We start from the raw sequence: 24,355 nt of genomic DNA on the forward strand, positions 1-24,355 counted from the left end.
TGAAGAGGCAAACAAACACAAAACGTACAGACACATTTACTGTTCTGCTAAGCGTGCAAGCGGCCCACGCGCTCCCGTGTATACGGCTGGCGGCGGCTGCTGGGTGTGCGATATAGTACGCCCTGTGCATGCGCGGCAAAACAGGGACCGTATTCGCAAAGCTTTTCGTTCCTAAGTGATCTTTGCTATTGGCCGGACGCCTTCGCTAACAATACGTCCAGTGCGGGGATTCGACGGAATTCGCTCTTACGAACCATCCTAGCGTAGGAGCTTTTTCTGAATGCAGGCCCAGTTGTCCAGTACTGCGCACGTTGCTTGGCCATGCCCGCGACATCTTGCCTTCCATATTAACTTTTCTTATTTGCAAGAAGTTATTGCTATAAATTTCTACTTTGCTCGAGCAGTGACGCTCGATTAGCGCCTCTGCTATATATGCCGGATCTGCTCTTGAGCTGAGGGCGGTGTCTCGCGAATCACTCGAGTAGAGTGATAACGCACGCTGTATAATTACGCAAGGAATGAAGAAAAAATGTTGTGCCCGCTCGTTTAACTCATATGCGTGCTCATCGTTAGCCAGGAATACCTCAAATACATGCTCGTGTAGGCAAACAGTACACTGAGAACTGCCTTGTTTTTTTTCTTTTGTTTTTTTTTTTCGCAAATCAGACGACCGCATACACCCGCCGCGGTGGCTTAGCGGCTATGGAGTTGCGCTGCCGAGCACGAGGTCTAGAAAAGCGCGCTATTTATAGCATTCCACACGTTATCAGTGCTGGCGACTAATTCTGCAACACAGCGAGGCAGCGCCTTCCAGTAAATTGCAGACCAGCCAAAACGAAGGCATCGATCAAACGTCGAAGCTCGCGAAGAGCAAGTTGCGCAGCTATGTGGTTGCAACTGCACCTGAGCGCACTATTTCAGACACAGCAGCCGCCACTAGGCGTCACCCAATTAGACAAGAGCTAGCTGCTCGTGTGCTACACGAGCACTCAGAACGGACGGGCTCACAGTATGTGTTGCAGTCTAAAGGCGCTTAGGGTGGGTTATCGAGTACTCACCCACATATACGAGGCCCTTTGATGGTATGTAAAACTTCAGAACATTTAGTGGCATGAAAATTAAACCACGAAAAAGCATGTTTTCTTGGAAATTTTGGAAAGATTAGAAATATATCCTCAGATATAGCATATAGCGAAGCGCAAAGAACTTCAGACAAGGATCCACGCATGGAGATTTTTTCCTTCAGTTATGGCAAGACCTTGAAATTAATATTTCATCATCTTCATTTCATCGGCGATTCTAATACTGTCTTTAGGAATACTCAAAAGCAGACCTTGAGAGCTGCTCTTTTGGTTTTTCAGGTAAGGGAGGCTTTTCGGCGTTCCTGTACGCACGCGTCTCCTTAGTTTATTGCAGCACTTTGTATGGAAGTTTACTACCCTACAGGTGGGGAGGGGAAGGGGGAGAGAAAGAAAGAGACAGAGAGAGAGAAGACATGAGTCTTGGTCATTCCCTCGCACTAAGCAAGGTGCAGCGTGTCTACTGTCGGGCATCCAAGTCTGTCGCCTTCAGCTACCGTCGAAGAAGAGCCCGTGCGGTTTTCTGGGCTGATGAGCTTTAAGGATATAGTGAACCCCCCCCCCTACCCTTCCTTCCCTTTCTCTCCCTCCTTCTCTCTCCTTGTCGAGAAGTAATGTATGTTGTAGTGCGGAACATAGTGAACTTCATGTTGCGTGTTAGCCATGGTGCAACCGGGTTTATACATGCTGTATGTGTGAATTAAGGTGTTTTGAATGGCGGCAATGGGCCAGCCATAAGTATATTGCATTTTGCCGCCTGCTTGTGGCGTCACATCGTAAAACGTTGAAAGTGTCCTTCTAGCGTCAAATCTAGCTAATCAAACAACTTGTAGGAAGCATATACGCATAAGCTGCAAAATGTCAAGGTAGGAGTTCGTCGTTTCATGTTGCGCAATCAGAGCCCTCAATGGGGAAACGACGGCATGAAAGCTTCCATAGAATTTGAACGCTAACGGTAGCAAGGAACTTCCTTTATGGCCTTCCCTTGATTGAATGAGACCTAAAGCCTAGCCAAGCCGAGCTGCATGATGTCTTCAGAAGAGCGATCTATAGACTGAAGCGAGCTTTTATTATTATTATTATTATTATTATTATTATTATTATTATTATTATTATTATTATTATTATTATTATTATTATTATTATTATTATTGCGTAAGAACTGTAAAAGAAGGTTATATAATTTCCGGTGCTTTGTTTTCGCTCGACTTTCACAACAAGATTGCTTATTTGGTGAGCGATGGTCGCATAAAAATATTTGGGCTGTCTCTATAAAGACAATCGCTCGCGAGATGCGGTAGCTCGCACAGACGACAGACTATTGTCTGAACAAATTATTTTGGAATATCGGTCTCACAAACCATAGCAGCAGAGGGCTACGAATGAATTGTTGCAATTCTTAAGGACAACAAACCCAAACAAGCTACTTCACCAAAGACACGTGTTAACTGTTATCCTAAGCTGTGAGCGGCTGTGACCTGAGCGTCTGTCTGTCTGTCTGTCTCTCTCTCTCTCCCTGTGTGTGTGTGTGTTTGTTTTCTTCTGTTTCCGGAGTCTTCTGCTAGATAGGGCGTGCCTAATAATCACATGGTCATTTGGCACGTAAAGCCCCAGGATTTAATCCAAAAATAAAAGAAAACAGACAACATTGTTCTAAAATGTTACGTTTTTTTTTTCTTTCTCGAGTATTCGCCTCTCTAGTTCCTTGTAGATGTACACAGCATTTTCAACAGCTTGATGTGAATACTCTGTCGATGTCATTTGATGAATTTCAATGGATAAACATCAGAGGTCTGCACATAAGGTACAGTGAGCACAAGTTATGAGACTATAGCTCGGCTCGCAAGTGTGAGTATTACACTTATAATTAGAAGCTGATATGCTTATTTTCTCTAACGAAGCTAGGTGTAGTTTTATAGTGACACGATCATGTATAGGTGGGCCCTCTGGGTGCATAAGTGCACCTAGTTACAGGATAACGTACCAGGCAAGCCGCCACAAAAAAACAGTTTTTTTTTCGCTGCCAGGGTACTCTCCAGGTTTGTACGTAACGAATCGCGTGTAATTAATTACTCGTAATAACTGAATATTTTTGTGGATTTTGTAATTATTCGATTAACTTTGTTTACTCAGTAGCACTCCTTGTAATCGATAGCGTTTTTTTTTTTCAGTAACCGATTACCTGTAACCAGGTGCTTTATTGACGAGATGGTCTGTAACAGCCGACGCAGCTTTGCATGAGCGCTTGAATTTGGCGCTCGTTACATCAGAACAACCGCGGTCATGCCACGCAGCAGCCTGTTGAGACAAGCAAACCCGGCCGCCCAGTGTTTGTTTCCTCATCCTAACGCTCCGCCAGATGTTGGCCGGCGAATTGTGCCGGCCCTGGCTCCATAGCGATGGCCACTTCGGACGACGATGCCAGGAAATAACTATAGACGACGCTTTCCGCTTTTCACTGGCCTTACCAGAAGCGCCTTCTCCGAGCCCTAGCAACACTAAAGCGCTGCGCTTCATAGAGGGCCCAGGCGCGAGCGTGGCGGCATACTTGAGCAATGACAATCTTGTGGGCATGGGTATCGGTACGGTACAACAACACCCTTCCCACCAGCGCGCACATTTCTAGAGCTTTCGATGTCGCTGCTGATGGCTTCAGAAGAAAACGAGTGAATATGACCAATGAAAATTCTGAAACGCAGTTGTTAGTGAAGGTAAACAACGTGTGAAGTGCTGCAGAGCACGCGCTAAAATAGCCAGTTCAGGTTGGTGTAATTGCTGTATTGGTGATATGTTACTAAAAGTTGGGAGGACAGTAACGTAAGTGCACTTGATTACTTTTTAGTCATTGCTCAATTACTTTCGTGGTGTAGTAATTGGTTACTGCAGTCAACTGCATTTTTAATGAAGCAATTGTAATTCAATCGGTTGCATTTTTTTTCTGTAGCGGGTACAAATGCAATATCTTCCAACGCTGCGGTGGAAGAACGCCTGCGCCTATATTGGTATCTGCAAGTCTATATAGTTGCTAACGTTTTCTCTCTGAATATAAGTTTAAGGTGGAATCGATCGCACGCTAGAATGTGATACATATTGTTAAATGACGAGATATATTGTGAATCTTAATTTTTAAATCTACCTAAAGGCCACATATATTAGCAAGAGCTATTCTCAGTGGCTCCCAACAATCAATGATTGCGGATGGTTTAGTTGAAAATAAGGCTTTCCTATTTAGGTACTAAACTAGTTTGAAAACATTCTCTCGATGCGGCGCACCGTCCGTGGTGTCAACATGAACATAAAGTTGCCTTAAGTTAATGGCGAAGCTGCTGCATGTAAAAGAAGAAAATACTATTAACATAAAAACCGCGAAAAGAAATTCAAAAGAAAATAAATGTGCTTTGAGGAGAAATGTATATATATGAACGCTAAAGCTGCTATAGCGGAGTAATGGCGGGATCATGTTCTCGCGTCTTTCAGCCACACACTACGTGCTGTACCAAACGTGCACGCATTACAAAATTCTCCATGCATTAACATCTTATATACCATGATTTTGAAGCAGCGCACTTAAAACTGACACGTTCGCGTATACATGAAAAAGGACATACAGAGGCGCGGTGTACGCATACCAGCGCCTGTGCATGTCCTTTTTGATGCGTGCGTGAACGTGTCAGTTTTGAGTGCACTGCTTGAAAATCATGTCTCACCAACTAGCCCATCAGTACCTATTAATGTTGTATACCACTGAGCGTTACCGACTGCTTCGCTGCATTGCGTACAGTTCGGTGACAGCCCCTCGTAGTATATGCCATGCATATGAAACACGCCAGAGCCACATGAGGTCACTTAAGAGTAATTTATTTCTGTGTTTATTTACTATCGCAAATTTCACACCATCTGCCTTCTACAGGTGAGCATCGGCCGATGTTTCGTCATCACTGTCAAGCCAGCACGGAGGCTGGTGGCGGTGAAGTCCTAAAATCGAAGCATGGGTCTCTCGTGACTAGGAAACCGCAGAGAAAGCGACAGTTTTACAGGAGGCAAGGCAGTGGTTGAGGAACAGAATAAGGCGAAATCCACATATTTTTTTTTATGGTTGCAATGGATGCAGTGATTATTCCAGTGAACTAGATTTTCCTTGAGCCTTGATGCTGAGTTTTCCTAGACGCGCATCTTTGAGGAGCGTTTGAAGCCTCGCGATAAATATTTTGCAGAGCTAACTGTCGTTACGCCTGCACAGGCCACTTTGCCGCAAGGTGGTGAAACCGTGCAGAAGGTTACTTCACTGTTGTGGACTTCGAAGTGCCTTTAGGCTTTCTGGTGCCTTGTCCTATGCAACCATCTCATGAAAACAGGGAGGCCTCATGACCCGGTTTCTTTGATGGAAAAAGAAATCTAACACCGTAAACGTAGCCACTGTAACACGTATAAGCTTCTTTGCGCAAAAAAAGAGACCTGAAGACAGTATTCAACAAATTATACCTCAACTATGTGACTATCTTCTGCGTGCCGTGTTGTACTTCAGGAAGACTAAAACAAAAAAAATTGCACAAAAGTGGCAGTAAAGACAATAACTCTGATACTTCAGCAATCATTCTTAGGTACTACATACAAATCAAAGCCTCAATAACGAAACCTATATGTTAGTGATGTGCCGCAAAGTCTCTTGGTTTTCAGCATCAATACTCTCGAGCAGGAACATCTCTAGTGCTAACCGTAAACCAATGCAAGTTTAGATTATTTCGGTTCACAGCACAAGAAGAAATTGATTGCATTAGTGTTGAGCTCCAGTAAGCTTCTTTTATGGGGAGTGCATAGGGAGGGGTAAACACAGGCGCGTCTGTCAACAATTCTCAGAGCTGCTTGAAGTTGCCGTCACCGGCGTACAGCCAGGGCTACTGAAAATATGTGGGCAAACATCATTTCCTAATGCCCTTGCCTTCGATAATCTGGTCAGAACAATAAAAAGCAACGCTTAAGGTGAGAGCATTGGTGCAGTACATAGCACGTTTGTTTACAGCAACCATCCCTCAAATACATGTATGTACACAAGCGTATCAGGTTTTAATACAGCCTGCAAGTATGTATATTATGTACAAAACGCTAAACCTACACAAAAACACATCAACTTTGAACTCCAGCAGCAACATGTTATATTTAAAAAGCGGTATTATTATTATTATATATATATAATATATACGTTTTTCAATGATCGCCATATGTCGATTGTTCGCGTGCAGATTAAATGTTATGCATGTATACAGTTATGAAACAACTCGGATCGGAGGGCAGAAAGGAAGCTTAAAAATGAACGAAAAACATTAGTTCTTTTACAGATTCTCGCGCAAATTTCCCGCCGCTGTCACAATAAACCTGCTGAAAGTGACGTGTTGTGAATCGCAAGAGCGAAGAAATAAACTTACGAAATTAAAAAGAATATAGAGACGCTCACAAGAGTTCGAATGAAATTCAAGCAGGCGTTGTATCACACTTGTCTCAAGTCAGCACTAAACGTTCATTAAGGACTGTCACTGCGTATAGAATGCTGAACAGAGTCGTCCCTGCTATGTCTCCAGCGCGTTCTTGTATCGAGTTCGTGCACTAGAGGTGTGTTTCACTGCTGCCAGCGGATCACTTTAGTATTTGCGTGGCGTCTCGAGCAGTAGAAAAGCCCCGTTCTTCTGCCTGGATGAACATGATGTGTTGCCGGGACGGGCCCGGTGAAAAGAAAGAAATAAGCAGTTGCCACCTTCGACGATGAGCCGATGGGAAACACTACGACCCACTGGCCCTTTTTGCGCACTGTTCCACAGAACTTCGAGCAAGCAGTGGCGTAAGTTCACAGCACAAGTCCACCGAAGCTTTTCTATCGGAACACTATCTGCGCAACACCAGCTCTCTTCCCCTGCGGACACACAAGGGCCACCAGGAGGAGCGTCTAAAGGATGGTGGGGCTACGTTGCGTACGTTGCTTCTAGAAGCTCTCCTGCGGAACGCTCGCCTTGAACTCATCTTGAAGCCAAAAGGTGCTGCCCGTACCACTTTCTTCTTGTCAGATGGACTTGACGTCACTGCGAAGAAAAAAAAAACATTTCTTTGAGCACACTGTTTGCAGCGGCGAAGCAGACGGAGGTAACCTTTATTTGCAACAATGGAACTATTCTTGAGGCATAAGGGGACAGAAACCAGAGGCAGGCAGAAAAAAAAAAGAAGAATATTGTTATTTTTCATGCTGCTTGCCTCAAAAATGGGATACCAACTCATCCAGCAAGTTCGAGGGAACTAAGTGACCATTACAGTGTTATTTGGTCGGATGAATATTCCTGGCCGATCATTTTCTTTGCGTACCATCCTATAAGCGCCCATGACATCTTTTCTAGGATTGCGCTTAGCAGCGAGACTTGCTTTATCATCAATCGAACACGGCCATTTCCTTAGCGCAGAGCGAAGCTTTCTCGTGTTATTTATTATCTGTGGCAGTAGGGGACGTTTGACTACTGAAGAACCTGTTATCGAGAGCTCGTAGCTAAAAACACATACAGAAAGAATCACTACACCAGAGAACAATACAGATAGAAAAAATAGGCATTATAAAAACGTTTCACGAGAAACACACACTACACAGTAAAAGTAAGTTTGAACAAGAGGTGGAGGAAAGAAAGAAAGAAGGCTGGGATATCAACCAGAAATGCGTCTGGTTGGCTACAGAACACTGGGAAACGGGAAGGGGGAATAAAGAGTTGAGATAGAGAGAGGGAGGGGGGGGGGCGTTGCGAAAGAAAGACGCTGTGAGTTCGCGCACACGCCAGTTTGAACAGCAGCATATCAAGGTATAACCAACCCCTGTCTCGATGATATCCATTCAGTCAATATAAAAGTAATAGTTCGAGCAAGCCGCGATTGCTCTAGCCATCAGGAACCGTAAATGGTCTTTCATCTATAGCGATTCCAAAGCAGCAATTAAGAGCTTTGACAAAGACTATGTAGCTGGGACTGCGGCTAAAATTATCGACAAGGTCGAAACTATCAAAACTGAAATCCGATGGTTCCCTGCACATATGGGACAAGTTAACGAGACTCGGCCCAACCTCAACGAGGTGACGAACCACCTGGCACGAGGACTTGCTTGCCGTGCCGGTCAGAACCGAACCGACGCCCACTACCATTCCGGGGAGCATAAAGATCACTTACTAACCTACAACGACATCACTAAATATTACTACCTGGGGCGTTGGCAATTCCCACTCCCACACGTAAAATTGAACAGGGCTCAAGCAGTCACGCTACGTTTACTGCAAACCGGGACGTACCCCACTCCGTATTTCATAAATAAAATTCACCCCGAAAGAGAAATTAGGAAAGAATGTAACGTGTGCGATGGCATCATTGACATCAGACACATGCTGGCGGGCTGTCCCGCGACTCTCGCCGACCCCGAAGAAAAATGGCTTTACTGGCACAAGATGATAACAAGCTCTTCGTATAAAGATCAGCTACGGGCTGTCCAGAGGGTCCACGATGGCGCCATAAGGCTCGGCCTGGCGGTGCCGACGTGGACGCGGCCCGCCTCGGTCTGAAAAGACCGGGCTTCAGGACACTAATAAAGTTTTGTGAATGAATGAATCACATCGTTGGACCTTTGTCTCGCATAAGAAGTGCGATATTTATAACTAGAATATTTCCGGCGCAACTTAATACAGCTAGAATTATTCAGGTATTTAAAATCAGGGACCGTAGTAGTATTGCGAATTATCGCCTGATAGCAATACTGACATGGTTATTAAAGTAACAGAAAAGTGCACTGAGAAGCGCCAAAACAAGTACCTCTTGAACTTCAACACTTTATCCGCTAATCAATTTTGTTTCCGAAAGGCATACTCTACGCCACCTTACCTTACTTTCTTTTACCAATAACATGAAAAGTACTATCAACGAATGAAGATAGGCTGAACCCGTTTTCGTCGACCTTTCTAAATCAATCGAATCGATCAGTCAAACTTCCCTAGCTAAATTCTCTGCAGCAGGAGTTGTTGGCCCTGCATCATCACTTATCCAAAGCTATTTAGCTAACAGAGAACAAGCCGTCTACATTAATTCAACGCTTTCCGAATTCATTACAACTAACAAAGGAGTGCCTCGATGCTCCAATACTTGGCCTTCTTGTTATTCTGGCTTTATTCATACTCAAACTGAAGCTTTCTTGTGCGTAGACGACACCACAACCTTTGCTATCGATTGGTATATCTATTCTCTGGCCACTAAATTAAACTCCGATTTACAGAATATTTTGAACTTGTGCCGGTCTAACTCTATCGACATTAACCCTTCCAAAATGTCATTCATGCTGTCCGTACCAGTCAAAAGCCTTCGCCATCCAGTCCATCAATTAATTTAAAGCAGCATGTCATTTATGCTGTTTCTGATTGCTCATTTCTGGCGGTAACATTGGGCTCGAACTTAATATACGCAAAGCAAATTGCTAACGTTAAACTTAAGTTAGTCTTTGGTATAAAAATATTACTCAAGACCCGACTGTATTTCGGTACATCAACTTTGCTTGTATCTACTATGTATTTATCGAAAGCCAGAAAAATTATTGCTAACATGAGGCAATGCATGCAAGACGCATTTACCACCGCTACAACATTTGCAAAACCAATCCATTAGAATCTTTACATTTAGCCCCTTCCGTAGTAATGCCTCTGGGCTCGTTCATAACGACATACTATTACCGATGAATAACTTCGTTAAATATAATCTTTCGATCACCTTGTTCAGGGCACTTAAACATCTTCTTCCTTGAAGCATTTATTGTAAACCCCATATCTCAGTAACGCAAGTCATACCAAAGTGGCAGCCAAAAAAAAAAAAAATGTTCTCATACGACCCAATTACGGAAAACACACTGCCCACTTCTTGGCATTATCAGTTTGAAATAACTTCCCATTAGCTATTAAGTTTCCTCCATCGCTACGTGAATTTAAGCAAGAACTATTTTCTTTTCTGCTAAATAGCTAACTTCTGATGTATGGTGCATTACATGCTACATGTTATTGCCATATTTATGCGTTGGAGTGTTGGCTTTTTTTGTGTGTATTAATGCGAGTTGTCTAATCGACGAGATATTTCTTATTTAGTTTGCATTTGCTTGTTATTATTAAAAAAAACATGGCTTTCTTTGAAGACTTCAGATCGATTTGGGGTTCATAGGGTCTGGGTATTTGGCTGTGCACTTTCTGGCCCCTTTCGACAAAATAAGGCGATTCGAGGCCTTCTGGTGCACGTATAGGAGAAAGAAAAAGGGCGGAAGTGTAGCTTTACTCAACGAAAAATATAGGACGATCCCGGACATAGGAGTCCAAAAATGTGGACCGATCCCGAACGCGGTGCAGTCTAAACAATAAACCGCCTGGTACACTAATGCGCCCAAGAAGACCTCGTCTTTCTTCGGTGTCCACTACTGCTGACTCGTCTTCTTAAACGCCGTCCTTTTTGTTACTACAACAATATACATTTCTAATGCTAGTATCTACTCAAATCTTGTACTATTTGTTCTTTGCTGCTTTTAAATATGTACTGCACCATTCTTTTATGGATAGAACATTTTACGAACATCTCTACGCTCGAAGACTTTCTCCTGCATATTCCAGCACGAATGTACACACTGAGTTACATAAATAAACTATAACTAAAATTGAAGTTGCAAATTACCCGCCGTGGGCGCATAGTGGCTTTGTCGTTGCACTGCTAAGCCTGAGGTCACGGGATCAAATCTCGGCCGCGGCGGCCGCATTTCGATGGGGGCTAAATGCAAGAATGCCCGTGTACCGTGCATTGGGTGCACGTTAAAGAACCTCAGGTTCTCAAAATTAATCGGGTATCCCCCACTGCGGTGTGTCTCATAATCATATTGTGGCTCTGGCACGTTAAACATCACAAATATTTTTGAGTTGCAAATATATACATTCTGCTGCTACACAGCGGGAAGCAAGAAATTCAAGACATCGTAATCAGCGAGTGTGGCTTCAAAACGTAGAAATGAGAAAGCTTCCTTGAGAGCTTAACTCGTTATGCGTTTAAACTTATATCAAAAACAGCAATACCATTAAACCACTTAACTGCAATGTACTTTACTGCCATGGGCTACGCTATTGTGCGAAATTTCTTATCGGAAGAAAAAAAAAACTGCAAACAAAATTAGTGAGCTTGCCAGGGCATATTTTGCAAGAAAAAACACACATTCCATAAATCGATTTGTTTTCACGCATGCATCCATGATGTTACCACCTTTAATACAGGTGAAGGGGCGAGCTATATTATTTGCTGAAGTACAAATTCTGCCGACTTGTTACCACAGGCACTCATTGTCATGGTCAACCTAACGCTTATATCTCGACGCGCTTCACTTAACCACCGCAAGCTCTCATTACGTTTCAATTGCTGCTGCTCGATAATTTCAACTTCCCAGGTATTAAATGGACCGATTTGGCCTTAAGCACAGCAAAACAAAATGCGTAATTTGTCATCACTACAGGGACGCGCCAAGTAGATCGTACCTCTAACATTTTAGGCTTGTTTATACCTTCCCATCGTTATAGCGTTTCTTGGCTCATGAACCTAACTGCATTGAGTGATTACGTAATTATTCTAGCGACTTATGATTGTTAGCTGCTAGAACTACAAAAGAAGTAATGCGAAAACGAGAACAATTTGCAATAAAGGTGATTAGAATATTGTTAATGCGAATGGCTGCTTTCTGCGACTAGTTCCAGACTGAAAAGACACCAATTAAGTTCAGCGCTACACGCTCGAAAACTCAAACGAAAATTCCAACCGCTAACCCAATCCTGCATTCTTACCCTCACGGTTACTAACCGGTCAGGATCACCGAAGTTCAGTGAATGATTCAAGCCCCTCAAATAAAACTAAACATAAAAGCGACAGTTTTGCAGAACCAAAATTACTAAACTACCCATCAGGACGGCAGAGATGTTGCGGCATTGAAAAATGATTCGCTTGCGGCCAGCACGAGGCGTTATTATTTCCCGTTCTACCTACACTCTGTGGTTGTGTAGTGGCTTTGGTGTTGTGCTGCTAAGCCCGAAGGCGCGCGATTAAACCTAGACCGCGTTGGCCGCATTTCGATGGGGGTAAAATGCGAAAACGCCCGTGGGGGGGGGGGGGGGGGGGGGTACCGCACGTTGGCTTGTCGTTAAAGAACCCCGCCTGGTCAAAATTACTCCGGAGTCCCCCACTACGACATGCCTCATAATCGTCATGGTTTCAGCGCGTAATACCCATAATTAAATTTTCCGTTCGACCTTACCTGACATGAGGCTACATAACCGAAAACAGTTTTTGAAAACTATTAGCCTCTGTCCCGTCAGGCGCTTGGATTTGCGAAGTGAATAACTGTGTAATACCTGAAATGAATTTGTGATATACCTACAAACTAACCTCATCTACCGGTGTCAATCATCATCATCATCATCATCATCATCATCATCATCATCATCCTTTTTTATGTCCACTGCAGGACGAAGGCCTCTCCCTGCGATCTCCAATCACCCCTGTCCTGCGCCAACCGATTCCAACTATAGCCCCCACGAATTTCTTAATTTCATCGCCCACCTAACCTTCTGCCGTCATCGACTGCGCTTCCCTTCTCTTAGCACCCATTCTGTAACCCTAATGGTCCACCGGTTGTCTAACCTGCACATTACATGACCTGCCTTTCTTTCTCTTAATGTCAATTATAATATCGGCTATTCCCGTTTGATCTCTGATCCGCACCGCTCTCTTTCTATCTCTTAACGTTACGCCTAACATTCTTCGTTCCATCGCTTTTTGCGTGGTCCTTAACTTGTTCTCAAGCTTCTGTATGACAGATGGTGACACGCCAACATGGTATCAATTCTAAAATAGCGAAGAGTGCGAGACACTTTGTAGTCTCTATTTGTATTTTTCTAGGGCTACATGTTTTTCGGCAGTCCTTATAATCTTGAGTATAAGAAATTGAATAGAAGATGGGATAGACAATCCCCATTAAAAAACTAAATCAAAAAAGTATTTCCTCTTTCTCATACAGTTACTGAGCCGTCTCTCTCGTGCATATGCTCGACAGCGATGGAGCATATAATTTACTAACACCTCATCAAATTCCTTCTTTCCGTGAATTTATTCAACCAAATCAACACGGCTTCGTAAATGTCTTTCTATCAACGCACAATTAGCTCTTTCATTAATGACCTTAGCTCTTTTTTATATACAAATGTGTCCTGCCTTGCTTTTCAGCTTTGCGAAGGCTTTTAACTCCTGGATCGGAACAGGACGTTTAAAGAGTCACACTCTGACATCACGCGTAGTTGTCGAATAAAAACATGTTGTCGTGTCACCATCTGTCATACAGAAACGATTGCCTTGCGTACCACTAAGAAAGATAGAGAGATAAATGAAACGAAAAATGCTAGGAGGGAAACCCCTCGTTGTTGTTTAAAAACTGTAAGGTGCATATAGCATGCTTTATGTATATAATAGTATTGCTTAAAGTACTGCTTAAGATAATGATAATGCAAAGGTATCACCAGTCCTTTATTACTTTTTTACTGGTCACGAAACTTCTCCGTCACGCTGAGGGCGTCGTACGCTGCCAACCATGACTGCGCGGCGGCACCGCCATTAGTGAGGGGGCGCTCAGCAATTAAGCAGCGCAGAAGCTGAGAGGTGGTGTTTCCGACGCGAATTTGCGCGCTTTCTGCATTTTACCGTGTGCGGAGAAGCTCAGCTGGTCCTCAGGAGCATCGATAAACGATGCACAAGATCTGTTGTTTACCACACTGTCGTTCCGATTACAGAAGGACCGACGAAGCGGAAGCGGTGTCCTCGTTCGCTTTGCCCAGTGACACCCAATCGCGAGATCAGTGGAAACGGGCTATAACACGGCCAGGAACCTGGAGCTTCTCTATCGACTCTCCAAACGTTCGCATGCACAGAAAACATGATTCGTATAGCAATTAACGTGTCATACAAGGCACTGTTGTGACGTTGCAGCGCCAAAGAACGAAGCTACGGGCCGACACCATTCAGCGAGTGTTTGAGTGCGCTGAACTGGGCTGGTTGGCGCACGTTGAAAGGGACGGAACAGCGCAAAAGACGGCACCGAGTATAGGAGACAGGGCTATGTCTTTCGTCTACACTAGGTCCCGTCTTTTGCGCTGGTACATCCTGCGAGTGTTTGAAGGCCTCCCTGCTTACTTGTTGAAAACAGACACATCGGCCGTTATCACAAAAGTGAAGGAAAATCACAACCTGAGCCCGCCCACCCGGTGCTTTTTGCGCTTAGAATAGTTGTTGTTGTTGTTGTTGTTGTTGTTCAGAAAGGGCGTTGAAACAAACAGAGCACTCGCTCGGGCGCCTCATGTGCAGTAATCGTGATCAGGTTGCGCTGCGCTTATCCCATCGAACTGTTCAGCCTTCGTGAACAACGTCAAGCTCTCAGCACGTTCAGGAGTTATCTGGTAAAGATAGTTCTGGGCTGCGCTTGAGAGCTGTATTAATAAGGGAAACGTCATATGAAATGCGAATGTTGTGGGTTCAGTTCCCACCTGCGGCAAGTTGTTTTTTCACCCACTTTAATTTCCATTAATTTATCGTTTCATTATTTCATTTATTAAGCACAAGTAATTTCCCCTATGTTGTCCTTGGTGGCAGTGTTTGTTGGCTTCTTATGATATGAGAGATAGCGACACTCGGGCGGAGCAATTGCCGGCCTTGATCGCCAGGCTGAACCCGCCTGTTGCTACAATTTACCACCACCACCACTATAGTTACGTAGGTGCGCATGGTAATTTTTGTAAAACCCAGATGCCTTTGCCGCCAACATCAGCTAAATGGCTGTCATGCGTCATGTAGCGTCAGGTGTAAATCTATAGCGACACTTCTGTGCAAAGGTAAACGGTGAGGGAATCGCAAGTCCAGTGCAGTTGCTTCCAACGGCATCTTCTAGCCCGGTGGTTGCAGCTGTGAGCTTAGTTGTGAGGACGTTTAATGCCGTAAGGTATGCCGAAAGTAAACGTTTTATATAAAATCTGTCAAAAATATTTAGGAGCCACGCAATAGACGTCTTTAACACGAGGATTCCTTTATGCCGCCGATACGTAGTCACGAGAGAGCATCCTTTCGTCACTGAAGTACTCCGCAAGCTCTAAGTTCACCGCGAAGCTTTGTTCATATGTTTGTTCCACACAAGTGAGGGGAATACCAGAATGCGAAACAACTAAAAGATTACTGCGAGACTAAGTGAACGGGTCGATCGCCACAATGGAAACCTCCAGAGCAAGCGGACACCCGCGTTGATCGTAACACTCTTGTCTGCAGTGGGGCATCTAGCGGCAGCTTAGTTTCATGATCACTAAAGAAAGCATTAAAAAGTATTGAATGACCCTGATATCACCCAATGCACGGAAAGTCTATCTTTGTTTTGGAATATACGCCCCGTTTTACTTCTATCGTTCTGTTTTTTATATAGTTTTTTTTTATTTGATGCTGCGTTCACAAAAGCAGAACTTGCTCGCTTACCTCTTAGGAACAGGCTTGAACGCTGTGCTATTGGACATGCAGGAGCTTGAATTTCCGCCACCAATGCCTGAAGTTTGCAAGTGCGGAGATCCAACTTTACCTGTAAGGGCATAAGAACAAGAAACAAAAGTTATATTCTCTCATTTCCTTCCCCACGTAAAAGAAAGAAAGAAGAGTGTGTGCAAACAACTAGCGAGGCTCGTAACTTCTTGCCCTCATTCCCCTACTATGTTTAGCGGAAATCCGTGGGCACGAGGAAGCGTTAATGTAATTCCCGCACTTGCAGGCCATTTTCGAGCTCGCGTTCACCGAAAGCTGGCCCAGAAGGTGAATGCACGCGTCCGCGAAGTTCGTCACCTCAGTTACTAAACACGAGTGCACTTTGCGTGGATATCGCCCACGTCACGTCACTTGTGAGCTTGTGACTATGCACTCATGGCACAGATTTTGCATGATTTATCAAAGGATGAAGTAATAGGGAAGACATAAGGGCAGAGTGGAGCAACACCGGTGAAGTATGGTCTGAAATTCTCGATACCTTGGGATCACTGGCCAAGTGCTTTGAGAAGGCAATGGCTTTTTCTTCCACAGTTTTCAGCTACTACATGAGCAGATCGCACGAGGTGCCACACGAGATGACCAGTGCATTTGTAGACATGCTTCATGCTTGTGAACGACGCGTAATATGCCCACTTGAGTTGCAACCCATTAAGTGCTATTTGCCTTCGGGCATTGCTTTTGGGTATACTTTCACATGTGTCCTAATGACTGTGGTAGAAGGCTGGAAAGGCTACCTTTGTAAATGCCCAGACAAAGCGTACAGTCATAGCCACGTATTGAGCACCTCTATTACAATAAAAAAAATATGCCTCAATGTTTTTCTTTGACAAAAAAAGTTTTGTTTCGTAATTTTTTGATAAAATTTGGAGCCTTAGTAAGTTCAGCTTCGACGAACATCGCTATCAGCGAAGCAGAGAAGTTGGAGCCGTTGGTAGCAAAGAGTAAACGCAGCTTTCCATTACAGCTGCGTCTCCCTGTTTTAGCGATTGAAAGCCAAGTAAAAGCTGCCCTAGTATCGTTCCGCAAAACATCGGAATAAGCGTTTCGCTAAATTCAAACGTACCGCAGTAGATGACGCTTAGTGCAATATAGCTGGAAGTTTTTCGTCGAATGTGAAACAGCGGTGACTGTGAAGTGCGCAGCAGCAATATACGAAAGGCACGACGCTAGACCATTCGCATCTTGAATATCGCCTACTGATTCCAAATGGTGAGTCTGAAAGCTTGCTGAAAGGCACTGCAGCACTATAGTTGCAGTAAGTTCTCGCCCAAAGTATTTAGCCACTTGACCGATTTTAATTAAAAAAACTCAAGGCAGTGAAAGCGTGCGCTGAAACCGCCCCCATGCACAAGCCAAGACGGCCACGAAGGTGTACAAGAAAATATTCGTGTGCCTGCCATGATTATCGAATACGTGGCCCCGAGTCAGTCGCGATCTTGATAGAGCTGCTGGGCCAAGTGACCTGACCAACCCATGAGCACTCGGGACTGCGTTTGCGTCCCGAGTGTAATGAAAGCCCGTTGAAAGAGTTTGAACGCGGCGGGCCGGCAAGACGACCCTAATTGATGCTTTGGGGTTGGCGCGGCGTAGCGTTTCTCTTCGCTGTCATTAGGCGCATAAAAGCCGTATCCCTCCTTTGATGTCAGTCACGCTTATGAGCAGCCCTCTCCCCAGCGCAGCGGTCTTGAATAGCGGCGCGCCAGTAGGACTCGTCGCGATGCACGTGGTGAGGCACTCCCAGAGAACAGCAGCGGCGCGCGGTGGCAAGAAAGGGGGGAAGCCAGCCGACGTTAATTTGCAGGCTCCGCCCCCATTAATGGAGCCCCATCAGAGGGCTCCTTCTGAATATTTAAATGAAGCTCTCGCGCCACCACGCGCTCGCGAAAAAGCCGGTGGCGGCGCATGTTTTTGCCGCCCGCGCTCGGTTGGTCCGCCTTCACGGTCTCGCTTTCCCCCACCGGCGTATGGTTTTCCGGGTAACCTGCTTGACGCCTTAATTGAGTGTGCCGGGGAAAACTGCCTGCCGGAAAAAGGCTGGCCTCGGAGACAAAGTTTGTGTTTGGGTCCCCGAGGAGATCACTCCGCAACCGTGGCTTCCTCAGCGCGTGTCGGCGCACATCCGCCGGTCGATTCTGCCTCTCCAGAGGGCTTCGAAAAGCGCCCTCGCTCAACAGTCGCCAGGCAGGCTTTTAGCCGGAACAGCCAAGCGCTTCGCAAACTTTAGCCTGTCCACAGATTTGGGGGAAAGTGCAGGTACAAAATGGACTGAAGCCTTCCAGGAGTTTCCGATGCGCGAGCATTCTAGCTGGGTCTGCTATGTCTCGTCATGAACCCATGTTGGAATGATTTAGAAAAATTGCATGAAAGCCTATGTAATATCCAACAAAAAGACATTCGTTAATGAACGTGCTTTACTTGGTGACATTTGTTAGCGCAAACTGTGGATATTATTATCTAATACCGCGTTGTACGAAGAAGCTCGAAAACCATGTTCAGCAACTGAGTAGTATAACTAAGCTGTTTTAACGGTAAACATAGCCCGCATGACCGATTTAGGCTCAATGTAAAGCGCAGGCAATCACTGAGTGATGACCGATATGCTGTTATTAGTCTTAGGTTGTATGTAGAAACAAACACAAAAAAATAAATGGGAATGAATAGGCTGGCCACTGCCAGGCAGAGGCACAAGTTATTGCTGCTCTTCAGGCCGTCCAAAGGCAGATCAAAGACAGAGCTGTAATTGTGATACTTTTCCTTTATTTCGAGAACTAATCAAAATTTTGTAGCTACAGGAAAACTGGTTCAACAAATAGGTCTTGCCTAAGAGATATTTGGACAAAGCAAACAACTTGGTGCATATTTGACTACTTCGGTTGGAGAAAGTTACGCACCTCTCGCTGTGTCGTGTCTTTATATGTTTACATGGTTGTTATTAATAATGCTTCACGTGTGATGAATTTGTGTCCTGATTAAGAGGACAGAAATAAGAGGTTTAAACTGTTGTGTTCACACTTTAAACACTTCAAATATCGATAGAATACAATTTCTCTCTTTCTCCAATATTGTCTGAAATTCACTAAGTTACCTTAAGTAATGAACACTTAAGACCAGCCTTCATATTAACCAATATGTGGCAAGTATATAGTTCTACAATCAGCCAACTGTTGTGGCCTAACGGCTATGGCGTTAATATGCTGAGCACAAGGATGCCAATTTTATTCCTAGTAGCTGCGGCCAAATTCCAATAGCAACGGAATGAAAAATGCCAATCTATCGTGTTTCGGTAGCACATTAAAGAATCTCAAATGATCACACGTAATCCTGATCTCGTCCCTATAGCGTCCCCCATAACCCACTGTGCGGCTGCGGAACGTCAAGGCACACAGTGTAATTTAGTTCCCTCGTCATTCATGATTAGAATTATGTTCCCTATCGTGAACACTTACTCACGACATCGATGTAAACAAAGCTCTCCAAGCGCCTCCTCGCCTGCTCCCTTCGCCATGCATGATATCACGCACACTTCAAATCGGTGAAGAAAGTACGTCGAAAGCAATAGAGTTGTGGAATGCGCCAGGTTTGCTGCCTCATTGGTGACGGCAATCGTGTTGTCTCAACTAGCATGGATTGACGTATAAGTATCGCACTAGTATCCCATGCACACCAGAATGTGCGAGCAAAAATGGAAGGGGGGGGGGGGCAGGAGGGGAATGTTTGCACGCATGACTGAAGAAGGTAGGTAAGAGGCCACGCTTCAGGAAGAAACTCTACATGTACAAAACTCTAGCTAGCACTTATGTGTTCAGAAAACGCTGGTGGTGTAGTCGCCAAGCCCTAGTTAGCCCCTAAGGTTTCACAATGTGTCCTTCACTCTTTTAGAGTAAGGGGGCGGCGCGTCCGCATCATCTACAATGCCTCTGAGAGTTGTCTGATTTTAGAGCACACTTTTTGTCGTGCACGAGGTACACTTAACGAGTAAATGCCCCGAAAGGAAATGTTGCGGCGCTGAGGCCGCATCTTACCTTTTTCGATCTTCTCTCCAGCAGTCATGTAGGTAGAGTGGACCGGAAGCCGAGAAGCAGCCAGCGCTGCTGAGGTGGCAGCTTCTGTGAGGCAGCTCCCTTGAAGTGTCATCAGAGCCTGCCTCCGGCAAAAGTTCGCCCCCTCTGCGACGGCCATGCCATGCACGCTTGTCTCGTACACGCTGCCTTCCGGTTTCACCAAACACTGTTCGTGGCGTGCCGCTACTGATTCTTTCTCCTCCGCGAGGGCAAACCTCCGTCCAACTGTCGATAACGCTGTCTGCGGTGGCTGGGGAGATATGCAGCCCATGTTCGGGCGGCTCAAGACGTAGGAAGTCGGCGACCCTTCGGGGGTCAGGTTGAGGACTTCAGTGTGGCCGGCTGAAGATGCTGATGATGGTGCCATAGGAGAGTGGCCATTGATCCAGGATGCAGACTGCTTAGAACTTTGGTGGCCCAGTTGCGCATGTAGGGGCTGTGTCGTGGACATGAAGCTCGGATCCGTGTGTAAGTCGCGGTAGTAGCCAGATGTTGCCCCTGCCGTTCCAGCGTTGGCTTCACTGACTAGTCTTTGCTGAAAACCATAGCGATCGTTGAGTGGCGGAGCCGGTGAGCGGCGCATACCGGGTGGGCTGTCTGACGTGGCAGTTTGCGCCAGTGACCATATCTTTGGTCGAGAACCTTCCAGAGGGTCCACAATGACTAGAGAGTTTCCCGATGAGCGGTCATCGTGATAGGCGCCGTGGTGACGCAGAGAGGAACGTTGAATCCTCGGTGAGATGGGCCCGCTGCCATCGTCCGAAGATGTGTCGTGAACGCTGTGGTTGCTGCTATTGTTCGCCACAGGGATGTTCTTGCTTGAGTAGGACGAAAAAGTTGGCGTCGACAGTGACCCGTGGCCGCCTCCGTGTGGTGTCAAGCTCTGCAAATCCAGGCAGCCAGCATCACCACGCTCCATGACAGGTTTTCTTGCGTCAAGTTCGGCATCTTGTAATTCTGTTAAAAAATGAACAAAAGAAAAATCCTCATAACGAGATCTCTTGATCTGAAAAATACACTACCAATTTCAAGAGTGTGCGTGCTAAGGCTGCATTTATTGTTTAAAAATATTATCCCGGAGAATGGCGGAATATCCTTGTGATAGGCTCAGGAAGGATGCAGCGAGGAACATTTCAGCCCTCAGTCATAATGTTGCGTAAGTACAGCGCTACTGTAACAACTAACTTACAGTTAGACGTTCTACTGAACATGACATTATTTAGTGAACATTAAGTTCAATAATAATATGCCCTTAAATATAGTGTACACAGGCGCGGACAAGCGGATTTTCGTTTCACCTAGCCATATAAATCTTCGCTTTAGAACAATAACACGGACGCGAAAAAGGCGCCACGGTGTTAAATTGGCAGGGAAAACTTCACACCGTCCAAAGCAAACAAACTGTCACTGATGCGAGAGAGTAATCGTTGAAGTGCGATAAAATATGCTCGGTAAATATTGTATACCAGCCTTATTCACAATTCACTATCAGGTCACTGTCAGCAAGAAAATTATGCAATGCTTTCACAGCTTCTTTCTGTAAAAAGGCAAAACAAAGGCCCAAGCGTCTTCTTTACAAGTAAGGGGCGCCTATTCAAGACGCCAAGACGAGGAGGAGGAGGAGGAGAAAACTTTATTCTTGTCCTGTACAAGGTGTTGCCAACTGCCTGGCTAGTCCCATGTTGGGACCGGGAGGTCAAGCCTCCTAGCTCTATCACGGGCGTACTGGACAGCCAGGACTTGAGGGATATGATCTGGAGATCTGATCATTCCTAAAAACCAATTCTGGGAAATGCCAGGGCCGAGCGACCCACACTCCCAGAGCATATGTTCACGCGTGCATATCTCCTTTTTGCATGCTTTGCATATAATATTCATGTCTGCAATGTCATACCATTCCTTTATTTGTGCAGGTGAATAATAAGACTCTGTAATTGCCTAAGTGTAACTGCTTGTGCTCTGTTTAGTCTATAGCGAGGGGGTGGAAACTCCCTCCTTCCCATGTAGTAATGTTTTGTAATTTCATTGTACGTAATGAGCGTATCTCTCTGTAAGTTGTCCAATCCAGCAGAATCAAAACCATATGTAAAAGCGGCCCGGTCTGTAAGGTCGCGGGCGACGCTGTTGGCCGAATCATTTGGATTGACAGGAATACCATCAAGTGACGATGAGTGTTCCTCAACGCTGGTCAGATATTGAGCATGCGATGACGATGTACTCTACCGAAGCTCCCGAGGGGCCACAATTAGCCCAGTCATTACTGCTGTTTGCCTTTTACTGCTCTTTTCTTTCTATTGCCAAGCTTTCCTTCCAGTGTAAATTAAATTTTAAATTAAAAGAGAAAAGCCATTTTCCTAGATGAAGGGAAACGGGATCCGATACATACGATTGTTTGTCCGCATATATATATATATATATATATATATATATATATATATATATATATATATAAGAGAGAGAGAGAGAGAGAGAGAGAGAGAGAGAGAGAGAAATAATAATAAGAAACTTCATTGATTAGTTGAGGAGGGCAAGAAAAACAAGTCACTCGGTCCAGAGCCTCGCTGACAACGTTCTCCAGAGCTGCGCTGATGAAGTCCGCCAGGTGGCGTTGGCCATCCAAAGTGGCTACTTCAGTCAGCCTCTCAGCGTTGGGATCGGCTCGGTGGGTAATGGTGGTGGTGGTGGCGTTTTTCTTTCTTCTTTTTTTGCGATTAATTGCGAGGGGTGAACGTAGCACGTTGCAGACAAGGATAAAATAGGGCACAGGACACACTTAAGCGCTAAGCGTGTCCTGTCATTTCTTCGTTTGTCAATGTTTACTGTTTGCGAGAATAAATTGTACTTTTATATTAAGCCGCGCTGTTGTAAAAGTGGAGAATATATTATAACACAAATATGACGTAGTTAGAATGGCTCTAGATCAATGCGGGAAATGCAAAAAATGTTTGTGCCACGGGAAAGCTTTGTATGAAATCATCCCTATAACTCGCTTTCATCACTATGACAGATGGCTCATAGCCGTAATGAGTATAGAACATAAAACAGGGCCCAACTTAAAATATTCACTAGGAATTAACTGCTTAATCTTACAAATAATAATTCGAATACGCTCTTTGCACATTATCGTGTTAAATAAGAAGTACCGAACCTAGGCAGGGAGTGTGGGACCTGGAGCTGAGCGAGGAAAAGCGGCCAAGAGAGCATTATTACTTATCTGTCGCTAACTGACGCGTGTTCTTTAGCGACGACCAGGAACAAGGGACTGATCTTCGATCCACTGGAGGTGTCTGCAAGAGGGGCCAACCATCCCACGCGATCCTCCAAAGAGCTCGCAAAAGGAATCCCTGCAGGAAAGGCAAAGGCCTCTCCAGGGCCCTCTAATTAAGTCATATGAGGGTCGGATCCCAGGGCACTCGCTTCACACTGATGGGTCGAATTTCGACTTCTGCTCTGCCCACCGCCCTCACGGGGCTTCAGTCCGCGTAATGGTTCCCAGGGTCCTCGCCAGTATGCCGAGTTAATGATAATAAACCTGCCATTATGGCTCTCCTGCTAACCTGGCCCGGTTGCACCTCACAGTAGTGAGAGGTTAATGTGGAAGCAAGCGACTAATGAAGCGATCAAGGTAACGGCTTTCGGTTCAAAGTGCGCTCTGCTTATCGCTTTTGCACTCGCTTTTGAAGCCGTCTGCCGTAGGTAAGAGCAGAAAAAAATCGGCACTGTAAGAGCACAGTGAAATTTGGGGCAATGCAGCCCTCAGAGGGCAGGCATTTCGAAGCCTAAAGCTTTCTAGGATATGTAACGGATACCATATGCGACGGGTCTAGCTGCGGTTTTTCATAATTTGTACATTTTAAGTGTGTACATTTTTTCATTGTGCACATTTTGATATCGGAACTGCACTCATTTGCAGTCACTGAGCGGTATAGGCTGCTATGAGGTCCCATTAAATATTGTAAAGTGTACAAAACGTCAGACACTTAAGGCCATATTGTCTGATTTGGACGACAAACCGCTTTCGGAGCCGAACATACTAGCGCTATGGAACAGCATCAAAGTGTACTGCGAGCAACAAGAGCCCTCATGACATTTTTAAGGGAGAGCTGCCTTACCTGCATGCTCTAGAAATACATGCCAGACGCCTGCGCATTGTGACGTGGTTGAGGTGTGAGCACAGAATATGTGTGCATATCGCACGTACACAAAGTTCCATGTACAATGCCATCGTCCTCCCCAGTACCTCTCTCTCCTTCTTCGCTCTTTCCCCAACACCTAATAGCAGGCCAGAGACGAATCTGCTCCAGCCGAACTTTCTGTTTTTCTCACATTAAAATGTTATCTCTCTCTACCTATGTCGTCTCCTGAACTCTGGCGATGAACATTTATTTAATAGCATTGGCAAATCTTTATTGGTGTTCACGCGAATGATCAAATTAAATGGTTGGGGGACCCGCCGTGGTGGCTTAGCGGCCTTGGTGTTGCGTTGCTATAAGCACGAGGCCGCGGTCTCAAATCCCGGCCGCGGCGGCCGCATTGCGATGGGAGCGTAATGCGAAAACACCCGTGTCCCGTGAATTG

The 24,355-nt window shown here is 45.2% G+C and overlaps 1 protein-coding gene across 1 annotated transcript in view; it reads right to left on the bottom strand.

Moving 5' to 3' along the window:
• Positions 1-4,916: 4,916 nt before the first annotated feature.
• LOC142560626 (uncharacterized) overlaps positions 4,917-24,355 on the bottom strand; it is a 133,344-nt gene continuing 113,905 nt past the window's right edge. The window contains exons 6-8 of the mRNA XM_075672851.1: positions 19,739-20,734; positions 15,657-15,756; positions 4,917-7,150 (exon numbers count right to left, since the gene is read on the bottom strand). Of these exons, the coding sequence (XP_075528966.1) occupies positions 7,132-7,150; positions 15,657-15,756; positions 19,739-20,734 (1,115 nt within the window). The 3' untranslated portion in view covers positions 4,917-7,131. The remainder of the gene's footprint in view (positions 7,151-15,656; positions 15,757-19,738; positions 20,735-24,355) is intronic.

The sequence above is a fragment of the Dermacentor variabilis genome, chromosome 1 (assembly GCF_050947875.1).
Source record: "Dermacentor variabilis isolate Ectoservices chromosome 1, ASM5094787v1, whole genome shotgun sequence".
Lineage (NCBI taxonomy): Eukaryota > Metazoa > Arthropoda > Arachnida > Ixodida > Ixodidae > Dermacentor > Dermacentor variabilis.